At 42.7% G+C, this 20645-nt stretch overlaps 2 protein-coding genes across 18 annotated transcripts; both read right to left on the bottom strand.

Annotated features, from left to right (window-relative positions):
* Positions 1-1027: 1027 nt before the first annotated feature.
* On the bottom strand, positions 1028-5460 carry LOC110537720 (gastrula zinc finger protein XlCGF57.1). Of its 5 annotated transcripts, XM_036941942.1 has the most exons (4): positions 4680-5460; positions 3692-4046; positions 3544-3613; positions 1028-3132 (listed from the first exon to the last, which is right to left on the bottom strand). In XM_036941942.1, exons 2-4 carry the CDS (start codon positions 3995-3997, stop codon positions 1709-1711), a joined length of 1800 nt encoding a protein of 599 aa, XP_036797837.1. In that variant the 5' UTR covers positions 3998-4046; positions 4680-5460; the 3' UTR covers positions 1028-1708. The 5 variants fall into 5 exon arrangements, with proteins under 5 accessions (XP_036797837.1, XP_021479743.1, XP_021479725.1 ...); XM_021624068.2 differs by having other exon boundaries at positions 3544-4046; positions 4395-5458; XM_021624050.2 differs by having other exon boundaries at positions 3544-4046; positions 4464-5458.
* A 1288-nt stretch (positions 5461-6748) lies between these two features.
* Positions 6749-20286, bottom strand: LOC110537677 (gastrula zinc finger protein XlCGF57.1). Of its 13 annotated transcripts, none has more exons than XM_036942041.1 (4): positions 19707-19930; positions 17989-18543; positions 7360-10002; positions 6749-7221 (listed from the first exon to the last, which is right to left on the bottom strand). In XM_036942041.1, the coding sequence occupies exons 3-4, from the start codon at positions 8995-8997 to the stop codon at positions 7219-7221; spliced, it is 1641 nt and encodes a 546-aa protein (XP_036797936.1). In that variant the 5' UTR covers positions 8998-10002; positions 17989-18543; positions 19707-19930; the 3' UTR covers positions 6749-7218. The 13 variants fall into 13 exon arrangements, with proteins under 13 accessions (XP_036797936.1, XP_021479581.2, XP_036797891.1 ...); XM_021623906.2 differs by having other exon boundaries at positions 6749-10002; positions 17989-18064; positions 18164-18543; positions 19707-19929; XM_021624024.2 differs by lacking the exons at positions 6749-7221; positions 7360-10002; positions 19707-19930 and adding exons at positions 16223-17751; positions 20017-20286 and having other exon boundaries at positions 17989-18064; positions 18164-18543.
* Positions 20287-20645: the final 359 nt, after the last annotated feature.

The raw sequence follows: 20645 nt of genomic DNA, 5'->3' as shown, positions 1-20645 counted from the left end.
TGGACCCAAAATATCTATGTTTTGTTCCCCGAGCCACTTAGTTATCACTTTTGCCTTATGGCAAGGTGCTCCATCATGCTGGAAAAAGCATTGTTCGTCACTAAACTGTTCCTGGATGGTTGGGAGAAGTTTCTCTCGGAGGATGTGTTGGTACCATTCTTTATTCATGGCTGTGTTCTTAGGCAAAATTGTGAGTGAGCCCACTCCCTTGGCTGAGAAGCAACCCCACACATGAATGGTCTCAGGATGCTTTACTGTTGGCATGACACAGGACTGACGGCAGCGCTCACCTTGTCTTCTCCGGACAAGCTTTTTTCCAGATGCCCCAAACAATCGGAAAAGGGACTCAGAGAAAATCAGTCCAATCCCTGTACCTTTTGCAGAATATCAGTCTGTCCCTGATGTTTTTCCTTGAGAGAAGTGGCTTCTTCGCTGCCCTTCTTGACACCAGAACATCCTCCAAAATATTTGCCTCACTGTGCGTGCAGATGCACTCACACCTGCCTGCTGCCATTCCTGAGCGAGCTTTGTACTGGTGGTGCCCCGATCCCGCAGCTGAATCAACTTTAGGAGACTGTCCTGGCGCTTGCTGGACTTTCTTGGGCGCCCTGAAGCCTTCTTCACAACAATTGAACCGCTCTCCTTGGAGTTCTTGATGATCCGATAAATGGTTGATTTAGGTGCAATCTTACTGGCAGCAATATCTTTGCCTGTGAAGCTCTTTTTGTGCAAAGCAATGATGGCGGAACGTGTTTCCTTGCAGGTAACTATGGTTGACAGAGGAAGAACAATGATTCTAAGCACCACCCTCCTTTTGAAGCTTCCAGTCTGTTATTCAAACTCAATCAGCATGACAGAGTGATCTCCAGCCTTGTCCTCGTCAACACTCACACACACCTGTGTTAACAAGAGAATCACTGACATGATGTCAGCTGGTCCTTTTGTGGCAGGGCTGAAATGCAGTGGAAATGTTAATGGGGGATTCAGTTCATTTGCATGGCAAAGGAGGGACTTTGCAATTAATTGCTTATTAATCTGATCACTCTTCATAACATTCTGGAGTATATGCAAATTGCCATCATACAAACTGAGGCAGCAGACTTTGAAAATGAATATTTGTGTCATTCTCAAAATTGTTGGCCACGACTGTACTGCAGACCCACTCTGCTCACCTTCATCAGTAAATTATTGTCATCATACATTCAGTAAAATAGTGTCATGATTTTAGATATAGCACAAAACAGATATCATTCACCCAAAATAGTAATTGACATGACAGACGTCTGTCTACCTTACATTTAAGTCACTTTATTGCTCTATAATCAAATGTTGACGTTTTGATGAATCATCTACACCTACAGCCACGGTAAGTGGGAAATTAGATTCATTTGTACTTTGAACTATCCCTTTAATGTCCAGAAAACAAATCTGAAACTGCATGCCAACTAAAAACTCTACCCAACATCTAGCTGTATCTAGTGGAGTGTCAATGTCTGGAGCTCTTAGACCTTCAAATTGACGCTTCCTACATCATCTTGTTTGTCCGCTGTAATAGTCAGCCAAATGCCCCACCTCAGTGTTCTGGTGAAATATGGCTGCCCCCCCAGGTAAGGGCTACACATTGGGAGTAGTGGAAAGAGTGAGTTACCCCCATAAAGCAATGAATTTGAGAAAGGCGCAACACAACCAGGCAAATCATTATCATCAATCATCGACACTGAGCCAGGTGAACAGAGAGGTGGTGGGTGCGAGCGAAGGTCCGGAGACAGCGGGGGCAGGAGTACGGTCTCTCACCGGTGTGGGTCCTCATGTGAGTTTTAAGGTGGCCGACCAAGCGGAAACTCTTGTCACACTCCTGGCAGGGAAAGGGCCGTGAGCCATTGTGGATCCTCATATGTTTGCCCAGATCCCCTGAAGAGGTATAACAGCCGTGGCAGACAGAACATTCATACGGCTTCTCTCCAGTGTGGGTGCGTATGTGTTTTGTGAGATCTCCAGACTGAGCAAAGCTCTTGCTGCACTCCGAACAGACGTATGGTCTCTCCCCTGTGTGAGTGCGTTGGTGGTTCTTCAGGTGTTCCAGTCGAATGAACTGCTTGCTGCACACTGTGCAGTGGTAAGGCCTCTCGCCGGTGTGTGAGCGCATGTGTGTCTTCAACGCCCCAATGTCTATCACCTTCAGGCCACACTCCCCACACTGGTGGCCTTTTTCATTGTTGTGGATCTTTAGGTGAAGCCTCAGGTTTCTCTTGATAGAGAAGTCTTTACCACACTCTGTGCAGTGAAAGGGTTTCTCCCCTGTGTGAGAGCGTAGGTGAATAGTCAGACTAGACTTGTATCCAAACTGCCGGTCACAGTGGGAGCAGGAGTACTGCTTTTTGCCAGAATGAGTGGTCATGTGACTCCTGAGACCCTTCATACGGGCAAAATCCTTCCCGCATTCCTGGCATTTGAATGCCTTGACTCCAGAGTGTATCAGCAGGTGTTTGCGTAAACTGCCGCTCTCCGCAAACCTTTTGCCACACTCCTTGCAGGCATAAGGCTTCTCTCCGGTGTGAATTCGCATGTGAATGTTCAGGCTCTGTGGACTACAGAGGATCTTGCCACACTCTGAGCAATGGAAGCCGACTTCAAGACAGACCACAGGCTTAATGTCCTGAGGTTCAGTGCCCTCTGGTTCGTGACACTGGTGAGGTCCCAGTCCCCAACAATTCTTGAAGCTCTTCCCACAGTTGGCACAACTGAGGTGTCCATTGGTGCTGATCACAGCCATTTTGTGTGAAAGCTCACAGTGGTTTTGCAGACTGCCCAGGTATCTGAATCTGCGGGCACACTGTGGGCAGGTGTAGAGTTTTGCCGAAACTCTGTGTGGACGGGCAGGTTTCCGGGGAGTGGCTGAAGGGTGGATCTGGAGGGTGTGGATGCTAAGCAGCCGTGGGGTTTGGAACATGAGGCTACAGTGGAGGCAGCTGTGTGTTGGGAGCGTCTCTGTTCCACTGCTCTTTGAAAAACTGCTTCTCAACATGGCCAGATACTCCTTCTGGTGGTTCCACTTGATGTGCTTCTCCAGGAAGGAATGGTTGGTGAAGGAGATGGTGCAGTGTGTACAAGGAAAGAACTGAGGAGAAGAGACTGAGGGAGAGTGGTGGAAGTAGGGGTAGAAAAAGACAAAGGGAGAATAATAGATGAGTTGTTATTCTTGACTTGACTCTTGTTATTATTGCTATTGACTGACGTACTGCATAGTTGAGGGAGCTAGCACGTAAGCATTTCACTGCACCTTTTACCTGCTGTAAACTGTGTATGTGATGAATCAAATGTGATTTGATTTACAGAAGAGGGACATAAACTAAAATAAGAAACATTTCAAAAGTAAACAAGAGTAGTCATATATTTTCATGATGATTCTTAAATTTAAAGTCAATATAACCATTTAGCCTAGTCAGTCAATATCAAATAACCATTTAGCCTAGTCAGTCAATATCAAATATTCCAGCAAATTTTAAGATGACACTGATTTTAAGGGTGGGTGTGTATGAGTACCTCTGTTGCTGTCAGTATCCCTCCCGTCTTCGGTGTCCTCATCTGTGTCTTCTTCACCCACATTCTCCTCCTTCATGAAACACACTTGAGTTTCTTTCTTAACCACTACCTTATGTATTTCAGAATCAGAATCATACTCCGCTTTTACCTCTACTGTTCCTTGGCTAATGTAAACAGAATCTGTTTCAGTCTTGGTTATGACGGTTCCAGAATCCTTGTGGAGTGCTCTAGAATCGAAGCAATGACTCTGTACTTCAAAGTCCGCTGGTTCCTCTTTAATTTGGATGGAGTTGGAAGTTATCCCTTTAGTGTTGGGAGAGGGAGCTTGGCTAATGTCTGGTTCTTCTCTTTTGCAGTTAACATCATCTGACTGTGTTTCACACTCTGTTTTGATGGGGTCTCTGTGTTTAGACCTCATGATTTTGTGTTGCTTTTTCACAGATTTGTGCTTCATCTTGTTGACAAGTGTGTTTCTGGTTAGGTCAACACCTTCACATTACATTCTGTGGAGAAAAGACAAGGTTTGATTGAACATCACCCTATTATGATCCCTGATAGAGAGCTATGGGGATTATAATAACCCATCCAACAATGTAAAAAGTAAGAAACCCAAATTCTGCAATAGCTATGCTGAAGTCTGGCTTAGTAACACTCAATAGCCTACTACTTCATAGCCCTTCATAACACAGCATTATCATAATTTCCTGCGGAGTAACTTTTGGTTACAACCTACCTAGCTAGATTTCTACGTCGACGTTAGTAACCTATGTAGGCTTGCATAGTTGTAGCAAGACAGCTAAACGTATATGTTAGCTAACGCACCCTTGCTACTTTGTATGATTGTCACCCACCAAATGTAGCTATCTTGATTATGAAGACAATCACGAGAGGAAAAAGTTGTTTATTGTATAAATACTCACGGATAAATAAATAAAAAAGCAAGCTAGCAAAGTTTTGAAAATAGCTTAGCTAGCTACCTTCTTTCTGATTGTTGTCACCGGAAACAGAGACGGAAGAGAAAGCGAGACATCCCACTCCCTAATTGTTCTGGTTCATATACAATAAATTAACTAAGCTGACCAGACCAAACTGCTAATGCATTGGAGAGCCACCACGTTAAGCAGACCGGAACATACCATTTTATTTCAATGATCAACGGCCTGAGCGGGACCTCTTCCTTTATCCACCATCTTTAACCGGAAAGCTGATGCATTTCCTGGATTGTTAGTCATGAACCCTGACCAATCAGGCAAAGATCCCTGGATCATGTGCAAAGATTTAGCTCCTGTGACGAATTGACTGACGGAACAGGGAACATGAAAGGAACATTAATTCTCGCCAAAAAGTATCTGCCATAGAGAATGATAGAGACCTCTAGTGGCCAAAAGAGAATTAGTATGGGCAGCACTATTGAGGGATTCCACCATTTTAATGTAGCCAACTGGGTGGGACTTCCAACTTCATTGGATGATCCCTCCTGGAGACCATGTTGCAGTCATGTCCAACCAGTCCATCAGGAGGAGCCAAGTCAATTTTCTTCTTCACAATTGGCTATCTAAAAATGGAAAGGGGTTCCACTAGATGTTGGAACATTGCTGCTGGGACTTGCTTCCATTCAGCCAAAAGAACATTAGTGAGGTCGGGCACTGATGTTGGGTGATTAGGCTTGGCTCGCAGTTGGCGTTCCAATTCATCCCAAAGGTGTTCGATGGGGTTGAGGTCAGGGCTCTGTGCAGGCAAATCAAGTTCTTCCACGCCAATCTCGACGAATAATTTCTGTTTGGACCTCTCTTTGTGCACAGGGGCATTGCCATGCTAAAGAAGGAAAGGGCCTTCCCCAAACTGCTGCCACGAAGTTGGAAGCACACAATCATCTAGAATGTCATTGTATGCAGTAGCGTTAAGCTTTCCCTTCACTGGAACTAAAGGGCCTAGCACGAACCATGAAAAACAGCCCTGACCATTATTCCTCATCCACCAAACTTTACAGTTGGCACTATGCATTCGGGCAGGTAGCGTTCTCCTTGCATCCGCCAAAACCAGATTCTTCGATCGGACTGCCAGATGGGGAAGAGTGATTCATCACTCCAGTGAACGCATATCTACTGCTTCAGGGTCCAATGGCGGTGGGCTTTACACCACTCCAGGTGACGCTTGGCATTGCACATGGTAATCTGAGGCTTTTGTGTGGCTGCTCGGCCATGGAAACCCATTTTACGAAGCTCCCGACAAAGTTATTGTGCTGAGGCTGCTTCCAGAGGCAGTTTGGAGTGTTGCAACCGAGGATAGGTGATTTTTACACACTATGTGCTTCAGCACTGGGCAGTCCCATTCTGTGAACTTGTGTGACCTACCACTTTGCGGCTGAGCCGTTGTTTCTCCTAGACATTTCCACTTCACAATAACAGCACTTAGTTGACCAGGGCAACTCTAGCAGGACAGAAATTTGACGAACTGACTTGTTGGAAAAGTGGCATCCTATGACAGTGCCACGTTGAAAGTCACTGAGCTCTTCAGTATGGGTCATTGTACTGCCAATGTTTGTCTATGGAGATTGCATGGCTGTGTGCTCAATTTTTTTACACCTGGCAGCAACAGGTGAAGCTGAAATAGTCAAATCCACTAATTTGAAGGGGTGTCCACATACGTTTGGTGTACTTTTGGTATCAGTTTTGTAGCATTTTCTAGCTTTATCAAAGCAGTACTTACTGAAATACTGTTGTCAAAGATGAAATGTGTCCATTGGATTACAAAGATGATGGTTATTGAAACCAATGTATAAACTACAGCAGAGGCTGGTGGGAGGAGCTATTGGAGGATGGGCTCATTGTAATGGCTGGAATGGAGAAAATTAGAGTAGGGTTCCTATGCTATTGGTAGAGACCATCACTGCCAAGATGTGGGAATGACAATGTAGCCTACATGCATGGCCCAATCATCTTCAATAAAATGAATGTGTATGATTATTAGCAAGTGAAACATGGCGCAATATCAAAACCAGTGCAGGCCATTGATGGCATATGGATTGACACAAATCAGTTATGACAGGATGTTCTACAGCTGTTGAAGTGAACACTGAATAATTCATTTTAAAGTAATGTCTAATGTGCAATTACCAAACATGTCCTCTTTCACATATTTCATTTACAGCAATCATTGTCACTTTTGTCATCCCCAGGCAGTAAGTCGGCCATATACAACCATCTGTGCATCACTTTTCCCTTGTTAATCAACTACAAAAATGTTATAAGTGCCTTAAATTTTGCTGGACTCCAGGAAGAGTAGCTAATGGGGATCCATAATAACTACAAAATACAACACAAAATCAAGAACCATGCGCAACTTAACAGTTCAAATAAGTCTTTGGGTGCAGGGTCCAAAAGGCATTTCAACTGAAAAAGGAAAACCGGCATTCAGCAAAATAGTCAAAGTTTTAATGTTCTTTAGCAGCAGCGGTCAGTTTGTTTGACATCTTTCGATGACACTGACAGCTTTAGTCAACGCTGACTGCAGTGCATGAGAAGGGTTGAGGTCTCCAGAGGAAGAATGAGAGGTTGTGGACATGTGCACATGCTTACAAACAGGACCTACACTCTGCTTTTAATACATTACTGGCATCTTGGGACCTTATACTCCCTCTCAGTAGTTCAGGGAGTTTCCACCATCCAGTCTCAATCACTGTTGGAAACAAATCAATTCAAAACACAGTTGGGCCAAAAAACAAATACTATTTACGTAAATATAAAATCTATTACACATATCGGTGCAAAAAAAAAAAAAAAAAACTTAGCACAATTGTTTTTATTAATATGTTACCTTGAATATAAAGTCAATTCTTCTCATAGTCTGGTTGGCAAACTGGTCAATGACCCTCTCATACCAGTGAGGATTCTTCTGTAGTGATTTAAGAATTCTCCTTTCTATGGATAGGATTGCCAGGTTCCTGAGTCGCTCTTGTCCCATGGTGTTCCTTGTGTAGCTTTTCAGCCTCTTCAGACGAGAGAATCTGCTCTCCACGCCCGCTGACGTTGCCCCTATAGTTGCAACTAGGCACATGAACCGGTACACCTCAGGCATCACTTCATTCAATCCACACCCCTTGAAATGCAAGATTCTGTCACACAGTTTTCGACTGTTCCCTTGAAGCTCCTCACCACAGTAGAACACTTGCAGTTCATTTTTCAGTTTTTCCATGTTAAAAAAACATCCATAGCTCTGGGACAGGCTTTCCATTGCATTTGCAGGGAATTCACTCCGGAATGACTCAAATTTCTCATCATCTAACAACTCCATGTATCTCCTGCTGTCCAGGCTTTGGAACCTCTGTGATATTTGTGTCTTGATGTTGTCATGGATTGAATTGTACAGTGATTTGTACATCTGCATTACATACTGCGTGCCCTGCCTTCGCTTCCTTCTGTGCATCAACTCTGGATCATCTGTCATGTTCGAAGCCTTCTGATATATAGCACTAAATTCTTCTTCAGATTTGTGCTCCGCTATCTTGAGCATAAGATTCTCAATCCTCCTCTTACAAAATTCTACATCCATGGCATTCTGTTGCACACTGTCAAAAACCACATCTGTGCAAGCAAATATATATTCAAAAGTGAGAAGTAAAAAAATAAAATGAAAATCTTCCAGCTGTGTCTTGAAGCCATTTGCATTGAAAATCGTGTCATCATCCATGTTAGGATGCTCTGTGATACCTGTGAATGTGTCCAATAGATGTTCAAAGTTTTTTGCCACTGTGTTAACGACTCTGGACGTGAAATTCCAATGTGTTGGTACGTTTTTGGCCTTTTCTAGCAGCACTCTATTGGTGGACTTACAAAAAAAAGTTGCGAAGCCACCCAGTGTGGCAAAGAAAACCTTGGTCTTGGGCATAGACTTCACGCTCTGGCTTAATACGGAGTTGAGGGGATGTGCATAGCAATGCACAAAGGTGGCGCTCGGAGCTACAGCTCTTACTTTTGCTTGCAGACCATTTAAATCAGAAGCCATTACAGCAGCGCCATCATATGTTTGAGCGACTAGTTTCTCAACAAAGTTAAACTCTGACATCTCCGAAATCACTAGATCAAACACAGACTGTGCATCTCGCCCAGCTGACACGTCAAAGTAGCCCAAGAAACGCTCCTGGACACACCCCCGATCATCCACATACCTGACAATGACAGACAACTGCGAATGGTCTGTAGTTTCATCCATTTGCCATGAGAAAAATGGAGCAGCGTCAACTTCGCTTTTAATCTCACTTTTAATTGATGATGCGATAGCAGTTATCAAGTCGTTCTGAATTGTTCTTGACATTCCAGTGAACACAGTTGAAGATTCCATATGCTGAGCAAGTAAAGCATCATACCGCGCGATTACCTCTGCCAATTCCCTGTAGTTGCCTTTGTTAGCGGAACTTTCCGTCTCATCGTGTCCCCTAAAAGCCAACTCTTGCATGCCTAAGTATGCAATGCTGTCAATGAGGCGTTTGAGAACATCCCTGTTTCTTCGGACCTTTTCGTGTGTTGCGCAGCTTGAATACGCAGGCCTTCATTGAGTGAATGATTGGCATGATGACTCGGGTGTCCCAAAAGCTTGAGTTTCGCGTAGGAGTTGAGATGCTCCCGGCTTTCGTCATGCCGTTTAGCTGAACGGTCAATGTTCTTCAGGTCACTGAACCCCCCTTTAGCCCAAGGCTCAAACGTTCCAAAGAGCAGACAAGGCCAGCAATACAAGCGGCTTGATGAAAGACTACCTGTTAGCCATTGATACTTTTTATACCAGTTGGTATTGAACGCCCTCCTCACTTTGCCATCCTTCCTTATGTACTTGATTTCAGGCAGAGGTCGACCCTCTGTTTTAATTCGCACCATTTCTGTGGACTCCAAAGAATGAAATGGGGTCTTCAACAAAAAATCCACAACGTTGTCAGAATTCGAGACCTGGCAGGTGTGGACAAGTAGCTGCTGTGGTGTGTGGAACATGCAACTGCAGTGGGGGCAGCTGTGTGAGGGGGAGTACACTAGAGTTTCTGTCTTAACCACTCTGATTTCAGAATCATGCTCAGTCTTAATTTCCACCGTTCCTTGGCTAATGTAAACAGAATCTGTTTCAGTCTTGGTTTTGATGGTTCCAGAATCCTGGTGGAGTGCTCTAGAATCCAAGTGATAATTTGATCTGATTCCGTTATGTTCCTCACTTGTTTCATGCACTTCAAAGTCTGTTTCCTCCTCTTTGATTTGGATGATGTTGAAAGTAAACCCATTACTGCTGAGAGAGTGGGCTTGGCCAATGTCTGAATCTTCTCTACTAGAGTCAACATCATCTGACTGTGTTTCACAATCCGTTTTGATGTGATCACGATGACTTCTAGTCATCTTGGTTTTATTGCGTTGCTTTTTCCCAGGTTGATCTTAATCTTGTCGATTGGTTATTGTCTAGGTCTTCCTCTTCATTTGCATTCTGTGGGAAAAAAATATACTTGATTTGAATAAAACACCAGGTCAGGAATCATCATGACAATCATCCCATCCAACACTACAAAGTAAAACAACAAGCAAAGGAAAGCATTTCGTTACAACATGCATTTTTACATAGCTTATCAATGGGTGAATAAATAGCTAGCAAGACAGTAGCCCAATATTGGACAAAAGGGGCCTAACGTTACTCCTTAGTCCAAGGACCTTACATCTTGTTTATAGGGCGAATTAGCTCTACAAGCCAAAACAGCCAAATACTCCAAAATGTGAATCGATTCTCAATTGCGGTATGGTTCTAGAAACATAAATCGTTCTACTTTCATCTCACAAATGCAAAATACACACTTACAGTAAGCTGAGTAGCATAGGTAGTTGACCGTCTTCCGTAAACAAGCACTGTAACATGGAAATATGGCCGTGTGGGGAACCCTAACCCTATAAAAAGGTGTATCAATTTAACCTTTGGTTTAAAAAAAAATATTTTGCCAATATAAAAGATTAGGTCCTTATGCTTCCAAAACCGTACCACAAGTGATGCGTGTCAAATGTTCAGGCCGAGCATCACTGCTCTTAAAAGAAAAACTGCCCCCTAGAGAAGACACCATAGTCCAATTACTGGTTTTATGTGTAATGCAGAGCCATATGCAGTGCATTCAAAGTATTCACACCCCTTTACATTTTCCACATTTTGTTGTGTTACAGCCTACATTTTAAATTGAGATTTTGTGTCAATGTTCTACACACAATACCCCATAATGTCTAAGTGGAATTTGTTTTGTAGATATTATTAACAAAACATTAAAAGCTGAAATGTCTTGTGTCAATAAGTATTCAGCCCCTTTGTTATTGCAAGCCTAAATAAGTTTAGGAGTAAAAATATGGTTAACAAACCACATAATAAGTTGCATGGACTCATTCCGTGTTCAATAATAGTAGTTAACATGATTTTTGAATAACTATTCCATCTCTGTACCCCACACATACAGTTATTTGTTAAGGTCCCTCAATTGAGTAATGAATTTCAAGCACAGATCCAACCACAAAGACCATCAAGGTTTTCCAATGCCTCGCTGAGAAGGGCACCGATTGGTAAATGTGTACAAATAAAAAGAGCAGATGCTGAATATCCCTTTGAGCATGGTGAAGTTATTAATTCGGCTTTGGAAGGTGTATCAATACACCCAGTCGATGCAAAGATACAGGCATTCTTACAAACTCAGTTGCCAGAGAGGAAGGTAGCTGCTCAGGGATTTCCCCATGAGGCCAATGACTTCAAAACAGCTACTGAGTTTAATGTATGGATCAACAACATTGTAGCTACTCCACAATACTAACCTAAATGACAGAGTGAAAAGGATGAAGCCTGTACAGAATAAAAAATATTCCAAAACATGCATCCTGTTTGCAACAAGGAACTTAAGTAATACTGCAAAAAATGTGACAAAGAAATATACTTTTTTTATCCTGAATAGAAGGCATTTGGGACAAATCCAACACAACACATCACGGGAGTACCACTTCATATTTTCAAGCATGGTGGTGGCTGCATCATGTTATGGGTATGCCTGTCATTGGCAAGGACTAGGGATTTTTGGTGGGATATTAAGAAAACGGAATACAGCTATAAGCACAGGCAAAATCATAGAGGAGAACCTGGTTCAGACTGCTTTTTAACAGACATTAGGAGATCAATGCATCTTTCAGCAGGACAACAACCTAAAACACAAGGCCTAATCTACACTGGAGTTGCTTACCAAGACAACATTGAATGTTCCGGAGTGGCCTAGTTAGTTTTGAAAATCTATGGCAAGATTTGAAAATGTCTAGCATTGATAAATAATTAACCTTTTTTTAAGAATAATGGGCAAATATTGTTCAATCCAGGTATGCAAAGCGCCCAGAGGCTTACCCAAAAAGACTCACAGCTGTAATCACCGCCAAAGGTGCTTCGACAAAGTACTGACTTAGGGAAGTGAATACTTGTGTAAATGAGATATTTCTGTAGTAAAATTTAAAATGTAAATACATTTACAAAAATTTCTAAAAACACATTTTCACTTTGTCATTATAAGGTATTGCGTGTATTGGTGGGTAAGGAAATTAAAGGGGCAGCAGGGTAGCCTAGTGGTTAGAGCGTTGGACTAGTAATCGGAAGGTTGCAAGTTCAAACCCCCGAGCTGATAAGGTACAAATCTGTCGTTCTGCCCCTGAACAGGCAGTTAACCTACTGTTCCTAGGCCGTCATTGAAAATAAGAAATTATTCTTAACTGACTTCCCTAGTTAAATAAAGGTTAAAAAAAATCATATTTATAAAATGTTCAATTCAGGCTGTAACACAATAAATGTCAAATAAGTCAAGGGGTATGAATACTTTCTGAAGGCACACATACATATGGCTCAGGTGTAATGTAATGGAACTGAAATGAGAGTCATGGTCAAAGGCTAGCAAGATACAGTGGGGAGAACAAGTATTTGATAACCTGCAAAATCGGCAGTGTTTCTACTTACAAAGCATGTAGAGAGAGGTCTGTTATTTTTTTATCATAGGTACACTTCAACTGTGAGAGACAGAATCTAAAGACACCTGTCCACATAATCAAACAGACTCCCACAATGGCCAAGACCAGGGAGCTGTGTAAGAACATCAGGGATAAAATTGTAGACCTGCACAAGGCTGGGATGGGCTACAGGACAATAGGCAAGCAGCTTGGTGAGAAGGCAACAACTGTTGGCGCAATTATTAGAAAATGGAAGAAGTTCAAGATGACGGTCAATCACCCTCGGTCTGGGACTCCATGCAAGATCTCACCTCGTGGGGCATCAATGATCATGAGGAAGGTGAGGGATCAGCCCAGAACTACACCGCAGGACCTGGTCAGTGACCTAAAGAGAGCTGGGACCACAGTCTCAAAGAAAACCATTAGTAACACACTATAGATTTAATCATGGATTAAAATCCTGGAGCGCACGCAAGGTCCCCCTGCTCAAGCCAGAGTATGTCCAGGCCCGTCTGAAGTTTGCCAATGACCATCTGGATGATCCAGAGGAGGAATGGGAGAAGGTCATGTGGTCTGATGAGACAAAAATAGAGCTTTTTAGTCCAAACTCCACTCGCCGTGTTTGGAGGAAGAAGAAGGATGAGTACAACCCCAAGAACACCATCCCAACTGTGAAGCATGGAGGTGGAAACATCATTCTTTGGGGATGCTTTTCTGCAAAGGGGACAGGACGACTGCACCGTATTGAGGGGAGGATGGATGGGGCCATGTATCGTGAGATCTTGGCCAACAACCTCCTTCCCTCAGTAAGAGCATTGAAGATGGGTCGTGGCTGGGTCTTCCAGCATAACAACGACCCAAAACACACAGCCAGGGCAACTAAGGAGTGGCTCCATAAGAAGCATCTCAAGGTCCTGGAGTGGCCTAGCCAGTCTCCAGACTTGAACCCAAAAGAAAATCTTTGGAGGGAGCTGAAAGTCCGTATTGCCCAGCGACAGCCCCGAAACCTGAAGGATCTGGAGAAGGTCTGTATGGAGGAGTGGGCCAAAATCCCTGCTGCAGTGTGTGCAAACCTAGTCAAGAACTACAGGAAACGTATGATCTCTGTAATTGCAAACAAAGGTTTCTGTACCAAATATTAAGTTCTGCTTTTCTGATGTATCAAATACTTATGTCATGCAAAAAAATGCAAATTAATTACTTAAAAATCATACAATGTGATTTTCTGGATTTCACAGTTGAAGTGTACCTATGATAAAAATGACAGACCTCTACATGCTTTGTAAGTAGGAAAACCTGCAAAATCGGTAGTGTATCAAATACTTGTTCTCCCCATTGTAGATAGTACAGAGTAAAGCCAACAAAATACTAGGCTGTTGGGAAAAAAACTATTCTGGCTTAGCCAGAACACTGGAGAAGTATGTTTACTTCGACATACCTTAATTGCACAACCTCATCACAGTACTAGTCATAACACCCATGAAACATAGCAGTCAAACAAGGAAATTGTTCCAATTGTTTTTCCCATAGGGGATTTTAGAAACACTTAAAATAAGGGTTTTGTTTTCTGTTGGCTTACCCTGGCGTGACGTTTTGATAACCGTGTGAATCCCTCTAGGACAAGGTGACTTTTCAATATATTCGCCTATATTTACCCCTTCCAAACCAAAATGAAATTTGTAGTCTTGCAGGTCTACTTTGATGCTAATTTGCATTTTTGGATCTGAGTAAATAGAGCTGAATATATTGATAAAAGTAACCTTGTCCAAGAGAGATGTACTTGGTTATCAAGAAGTCATGCCAGGGTTAGCCTACACGAAACACAGCCCTTATTTTAAGTGTTCCTAAAATTCCCATATTATATGGTGGAAAACGGATTTGAACCATTTCCCCGTTTGACCGCTTGGTTCTATGGGTGTTAGGACACCTTCACTGTTTCTCTCTACTACAACGGTCACATGGACATACCTCTATCAAGAGGCAGTACAGAACCTCGGTGTTATTTTCTCAAATCAAAAGGTTTAACATACAGCAGAGTGGAACATTTGATAGCAGAATACATTTTTACGTCATTAGGAGGTTAGTTAAATTAGCTAGATTGCACACCTTTCTGGGTCAGAAATGGACTCTCTTCGCCTGGGTTGTTAGCTAACAATATTAGCTAGATAGTAGATAATGTAAGCTACCTTACTCCTATTGACGACTAGATATCTCTCACCAAATACTGATTGTAAAGATACTAACCATGAGAGGAACACGTTTCTGTTTCTCGTTCAAATACTCACAAATAGAAAATGAAGTTTCGCTACACCGGAAGAATGTGTTTCCTTACAGAGGAAGAGGCGAAGCGAGAGGCTTTACTCTCGTTAAAATCTGTCCGCGAGATAAATGTTTTGTTGTATGGAGGTCTATGAGAGTGTCGAATTACGTGAGGCTTTTTAAAATCAAATATAAGTTTCGTAATGTTTAGGTTGTTACAAATGTACGGATATAAGTGGATGCACGTGGCATTACGGCAACTAGGAGAAAAACGACTTACTTTGGCCTGTTGTGCCAAAGTACATCTGACCTCTCATTGGCTAGAATGGTCCCGCCTGTCTTCCATAATTTAGGGAGGACATATATTTCCATTGTTAGAGCGGTCACTTGACTATCTGGTCAACATAATAGACAAGCGTTTCCATTCCTGCGGTTAATATTTCACGGTACCTGACCAATCAAGCAATGACCTCTGGATTATGTGCAATAATTTAGAGGCTGTTTAAAAAAAAACATTTTTTACCTTTATTTAACTAGGCAAGTCAGTTAAGAACAAATTCTTATTTTCAATGACGGCCTGACAAGGTACAAAACTGTCGTTCTGCCCCTGAACAAGGCAGTTAATCTGCCCCTGAACAAGGCAGTTAACAGTGGGTTAACTGCCTTGTTCAGGGGCAGAACGACAGTTTTGTACCTTGTCAGCTCGGGGATTCAAACTTGCAACCTTTCGGTTACTAATCCAACGCTCTAACCACTAGTCTGTCGCCCGGATTGGTGTGGATTCTTAAATAAATATTAATTCTCGCCAAAAGTATCCGTTTTGTATCAGCATTTTTTGTAGCTTTGCCAGTTCTGACTCAAAATGGTGCAGCGGTTTAAGGCACTGCATCTCAGTGCAAGAGATGTCACTACCTGGTTCGAATCCAGACTGTATCACATCCGGCTGTAATTGAGAATCCCATAGGGCAGAGAGCAATTGGCCCAGCGTCATCCGGGTTTGGCCGGAGTAGGCCGTCATTGTAAATAAGAAATTGTTCTTAACTGACTAGATTAGTTAAATAAAGGTTACAATCAATGATGAATTGTCTTTGTATTATCAAGAGAGTTATTGTATGGATTATAAGCACCTGTTGTAAAGAGGATAAAGCATACCCTTTTATTTACTGTCCTGATTCTCCATAGGAAGACAGGTTGACTCCCACACTGACAATGTTGCCCTAGGTCTGGGATTTCAGAGACAAATAGCCTAAATTATTGAATCAATCCTCTTCAATAGCTTGCGTATTGTAATATGAAATGTATAACGTGCTGTAATATCAAAACCAGCCAGTGCAGGCCAATGATGGTTTACCAATAGAATACTGTGAGATTGAAATGTATGTGATATGGCTCTTATTTCAGCTCAAAGAAAACATACACAAAACACCAGAACCACACAACAGGCGTGCCATCTCTCACAGACTATAGAGGCCTTTATTGGCATTACCACAACAGTCGGGCACAAAACCATCTTCTGTACATCACTGTTCCCTTATTAAATAACTACAACAAGAGTAAAAGAGTTGACTGTATATAAATAATCTAATCATTCAGCAACATCTAGGCAGGTGACCAGAGAGGTGGTGGGCGCGAGCAAAAGTACGATGGCAGCGGGGGCAGGAGTACGGTCTCTCACCAGTGTGGGTCCTCATGTGAGTTTTAAGGTGACCGACCATGCGGAAGCTTTTGTCACACTCCTGGCAGTGATATGGCCGTGAGCCATTGTGGATCCTCATATGTTTGCCCAGATCCCCTGAAGAGGTATAACAGCCGTGGCAGACAGAACATTCATACGGCTTCTCTCCAGTGTGGGTGCGTATGTGTTTTGTAAGATCTCCAGACTGAGTGAAGCTTTTGCCACACTCAGTACAGGTGTATGGTTTCTCACCTGTGTGAGTGCGCTGGTGGTTCTTCAGGTGTGCGTGTCGGAAAAATGTCTTGTCACACACTGTGCAATGGAAAGGCCTCTCCCCAGTGTGTGTGCGCTGGTGGGTTTTCAACGCAGCAATGTTTATGAACTTCAGCCCACAAACCCCACAATGGTAGTTCCTTTCATTGCTGTGGATCTTCAGATGTAACTTCAGATAACCTTTATCTGCAAAATCTTTACCACACACAGTACATTTGAAAGGTCTCTCCCCTGAGTGTGTGCGCAGGTGAAGCTTCAAAGAATCACTGTATGCAAACCGCCTGTCACATTTGGGGCAGGATAAAGGCTTCTCGCCAGAGTGAACGGTCATGTGAACTCGGAGGTGCCACATCCGGGCAAAATCCTTTCCACAATCCTGGCATTTGAATGGCTTGACCCCCGAGTGTATCATCATGTGTTTGCAATGACTGCTGGCTTCTGAGAAGCTCTTGCCACACTCCTTACAGACGTAAGGCTTCTCGCCGGTGTGTGTGCGCATGTGAATGCGCAGATTCTGAGGACTAGAGCAGCTTTTGCCACACTCTGAGCATGGCATACCGATGTTCAGACAGACAGGGCCATTCTCAAGCTTAGTGTCCTCAGGCTTGTGACACTGGTGAGGCCCCAGTCCCCAGCAATTCTTGAAGCTCTTTCCACAGTCAGCGCAACTGAGGTATCCATCTGTGAAAGCGACAGCCATTTTATGCCAAACCTTGCAGTGAGTATGCAGTCTGGCTATGTACTGGAAGCTGCGGGCACAATAGGGGCAGGGGTGGAGTTTTCTCAGAGAGGGAGAGGGGTGGGCCTGACGGGTGTGGACGTGTAGCTGCCGTGAGGTATGGAACATGCAGCTACAGTGGGGACAGCTGTGTGTGGGGGCATACACGGTTTTACTCGTTGAGACATGGCCTTTGAACAAAGCCAGGTACTGCTTATGGTGTTTGGTCTTCATGTGGTTCTCCAGGAAGTAACAGTCAGTGAAGGAGATGGTGCAGTGTGGACAAGGAAAGAACTGAGGAGAAGAGACTGAGGGAGGGACAGAGCAGTGGAAAGAAGGTAGAAAGAGTGAGAAGTGAGAGATGGGACAGAACATAGTTGTGTTTTCCTACATTTCCTCATTCAACAAAGCGCTTGAGTAAATATCTCTGCTAAATATACATTTCAAAGTTTGCTAAATTAATGTTCAGGTGATGTTCAAGTAATCCCATCATCCATTTCAAATACAGTGTTGTGGGTGAACTGGATGTATGAACTATGCCTTACCTCCATCTGTCTCGTCTGGGTTTTCCTCCTTCACCAAACACACTTTAGTGTCTCGCAGAAGAGTCTTAACCACCACCTTATGGATTAGAAAGATGAAGAAACCACAGTATGCATGAACCAAAAGTCGAAACACTTATCTAGTTACTAACTGTCACATGTTGGGAACTCTTCTTACATTAGACAATCTTGTTAGCATCACCATAGGACTCCTTGATATCTGGCTACACCCGGTCATTGGATTGGATGTATTTTGATGTTTGATGTGCTTCTTCTGGAAGGAAGGAACTGAAAGGTTTTGTTCCTCTCCCATTCCCTGCTGCTCAAAGTCTGTTGGTTCCTCTTTGATTTGGATGGAGCTGATACAAACTCCTTTAGTAATGTAGGGTGCTTGACTAATGTCTGGTTCTTCTCTATTGCAGTCAACATCATCTGACTGTGTTCCACACTCTGTTTTGATTAGGTCTCGATGGTGTTTAGTCCTCTTGGTTTTGTTGTGTTGCTTTTTCCCAGGTTTGTTCTTCATCTTGTTGACTGGAGTGCTTCTTCATTTGAATTCTGTGGGGAAAAGAGCAGGTTTTATTGAGCATCACCCTTAGAGAGCTATACCAAGTAGTGATCATATTAATAAACCATGCAACACTATAAGTCACAGGAAGGCCAAAAAGATCATCAAGGCCAACAACCACCCGAGCAACTGCATGTTCACCCCGCTATCATCCAGAATGCAAGGTCAGTACAGGTGCATCAAAGCTGGGCCCAATACTGAAAAACAGCTTCTATCTCAAGGCCATCAGACTAGTACAGAGAGGCTGCCATATAGACATGAAATCATTGGTCACTTTAATAAATGGAACACTAGTCACTTTAATAATGCTACTTTAACAATGTTTACATATCTTGCATTACTCATCTCATGTGTATATACTGTATTCTATACCATCTTAGCCTATGCTGCTCTGACATTGCTCATCCATATATTTATACATTCTTATTCCATTCATTTACTTAAATGTGGGTGTATTAGTTTGTTGTGGAATTGTTAGATATTTATTACTTGTTAGATATTGCTGCACTGTCAGAACTAGAAGAACAAGCATTTCGATACACTCGCAATAACATCTGCTAACCATGTATGTGTATGTGACTATCAATGTAAATATATACGTTTTTTAACAGTCAACCTACCAGTAATAATAGGCCTATAGACGGATTGGTTGTTTAGCAACAAACCCGACGCTTGTACAACTAATGCAAAACAGACGGGGTTGTCTTAAATTGCTGACAACATGTAAACTATATTTCGTCTCCAATGTTTATTGAAAACATAAATACATTTGCACAATGAGAACTTGTCTCTCAAATACATCGTTACATTTCTTGGTTAGCTAGCTAGCGAATTTGAGTCATAATAGCATAGATGACGTGGCAACAGTAAAAACACCTCAAAACACGACACGGTATCATTAACAAGATAAAACGACATGGAACCAGCCATTAACGATTCCCCACACGGCAGCTTCTTGTCATTGTTGTTAGCTATTTGCTATCCAGAATCACAACACATGGAGTTATGCCACATTGAAGCATGCGCATCCTTTTCGTGACGTTGTCAGCTAACCCTCAATATGACATTAGCATTCATGCTGCTACCAACCCCCTCCCTCAGACATAGCATAGCTCGTTATAGGATTATATTACAGGCAGCAAACTCTACTTACTGTTGCAGCCAACTAGCTACTGTTTTGAGCTGCTAGTAGCCTAGTCTTTGTAAATGAGAACAACACAACGAAGGCCAATTACTTTGTATCTTGTAAATGCTTAACGAGAAAATGGCACACAGCTTCACTTTCCTTTGTTGACGCCTTAAAACGCTGCACTTCCGGGTCTATGTCCGCAACGTTCCTCCACATAAAGAACAAGATCGTCACTAGTTACCACATTCACAAAGACAAAAACCCCAAATAAAAAATAAAAAAAAAACATTTTACCTCATTTATCGGACACTCCTTAACAGTAGTGAATGCATACCTTTTTGTACTGTTCCCCCGTGGGAATCGAATGCACAACTCTGACGTTACAAGCGCCAACCTCGGAACCTATTCTACAATTTCAACAAAAAAAAACGTGGTTTTAAACCTTAACCACAGTGATAACCTTATTTCTGAACATATTTTGACTTTGTGGATTTGGTAACTAGTGGAAACCATAGAACAAGGAACCAGATGTTTCACCGGATGTGTAAATCTGAAGCATCCGGTTGGAATATCCACTTCACACCAAATATGGTGTGAAGAAGCCCAGCGGTCTAGCATAAGAATGAGCCTGATGACTTGCACAAAGTTCTTCCGCTGCTCTGTCGTTCGCTATGTACTTTAGTCGGAGTCTCCCATAATTTAAGTAGTTTGTGGTGAAGAGGGGCACGAGCATCAAAGTCAACAACATATTTTCAAACCATCGCTTTACCCAGGGAGAAAGACTGCCCCCTCATTGAAGCATAGACAGCGATAGCGCTGACGTCATCCATCTATTCCTATGGAAAACTCACGATGGCGTATTTCAATTTAAAATGCGCGGCGCCATATTGGCACAGGCAGAATAATCAGCAAGATATTTCAACAGGATGCATAAGTGTGAAGCATCCGGTTAGCGTTTCCACT

The sequence above is a fragment of the Oncorhynchus mykiss genome, chromosome 2 (assembly GCF_013265735.2).
Source record: "Oncorhynchus mykiss isolate Arlee chromosome 2, USDA_OmykA_1.1, whole genome shotgun sequence".
NCBI lineage: Eukaryota > Metazoa > Chordata > Actinopteri > Salmoniformes > Salmonidae > Oncorhynchus > Oncorhynchus mykiss.
Note: the sequence above shows the minus strand (reverse complement) of the source record. Positions and strands in the feature narration are given on the sequence as shown.

Coding starts and splice junctions, on each gene's coding strand:
- LOC110537677 (XM_021624024.2), bottom strand. CDS start 18,511: ATGAAGAACAAACCTGGGAAAAAGCAACACAACAAAACCAAGAGGACT. Junction 18,065..18,163: donor TGCTAACAAGATTGTCTAAT/GTAAGAAGAGTT, acceptor CTAATCCATAAG/GTGGTGGTTAAGACTCTTCT. Junction 17,752..17,988: donor CCCAGACGAGACAGATGGAG/GTAAGGCATAGT, acceptor TCCCTCCCTCAG/TCTCTTCTCCTCAGTTCTTT.
- LOC110537720 (XM_021624068.2), bottom strand. CDS start 3,997: ATGAAGCACAAATCTGTGAAAAAGCAACACAAAATCATGAGGTCTAAA. Junction 3,133..3,543: donor GGATACTGACAGCAACAGAG/GTACTCATACAC, acceptor ACTCTCCCTCAG/TCTCTTCTCCTCAGTTCTTT.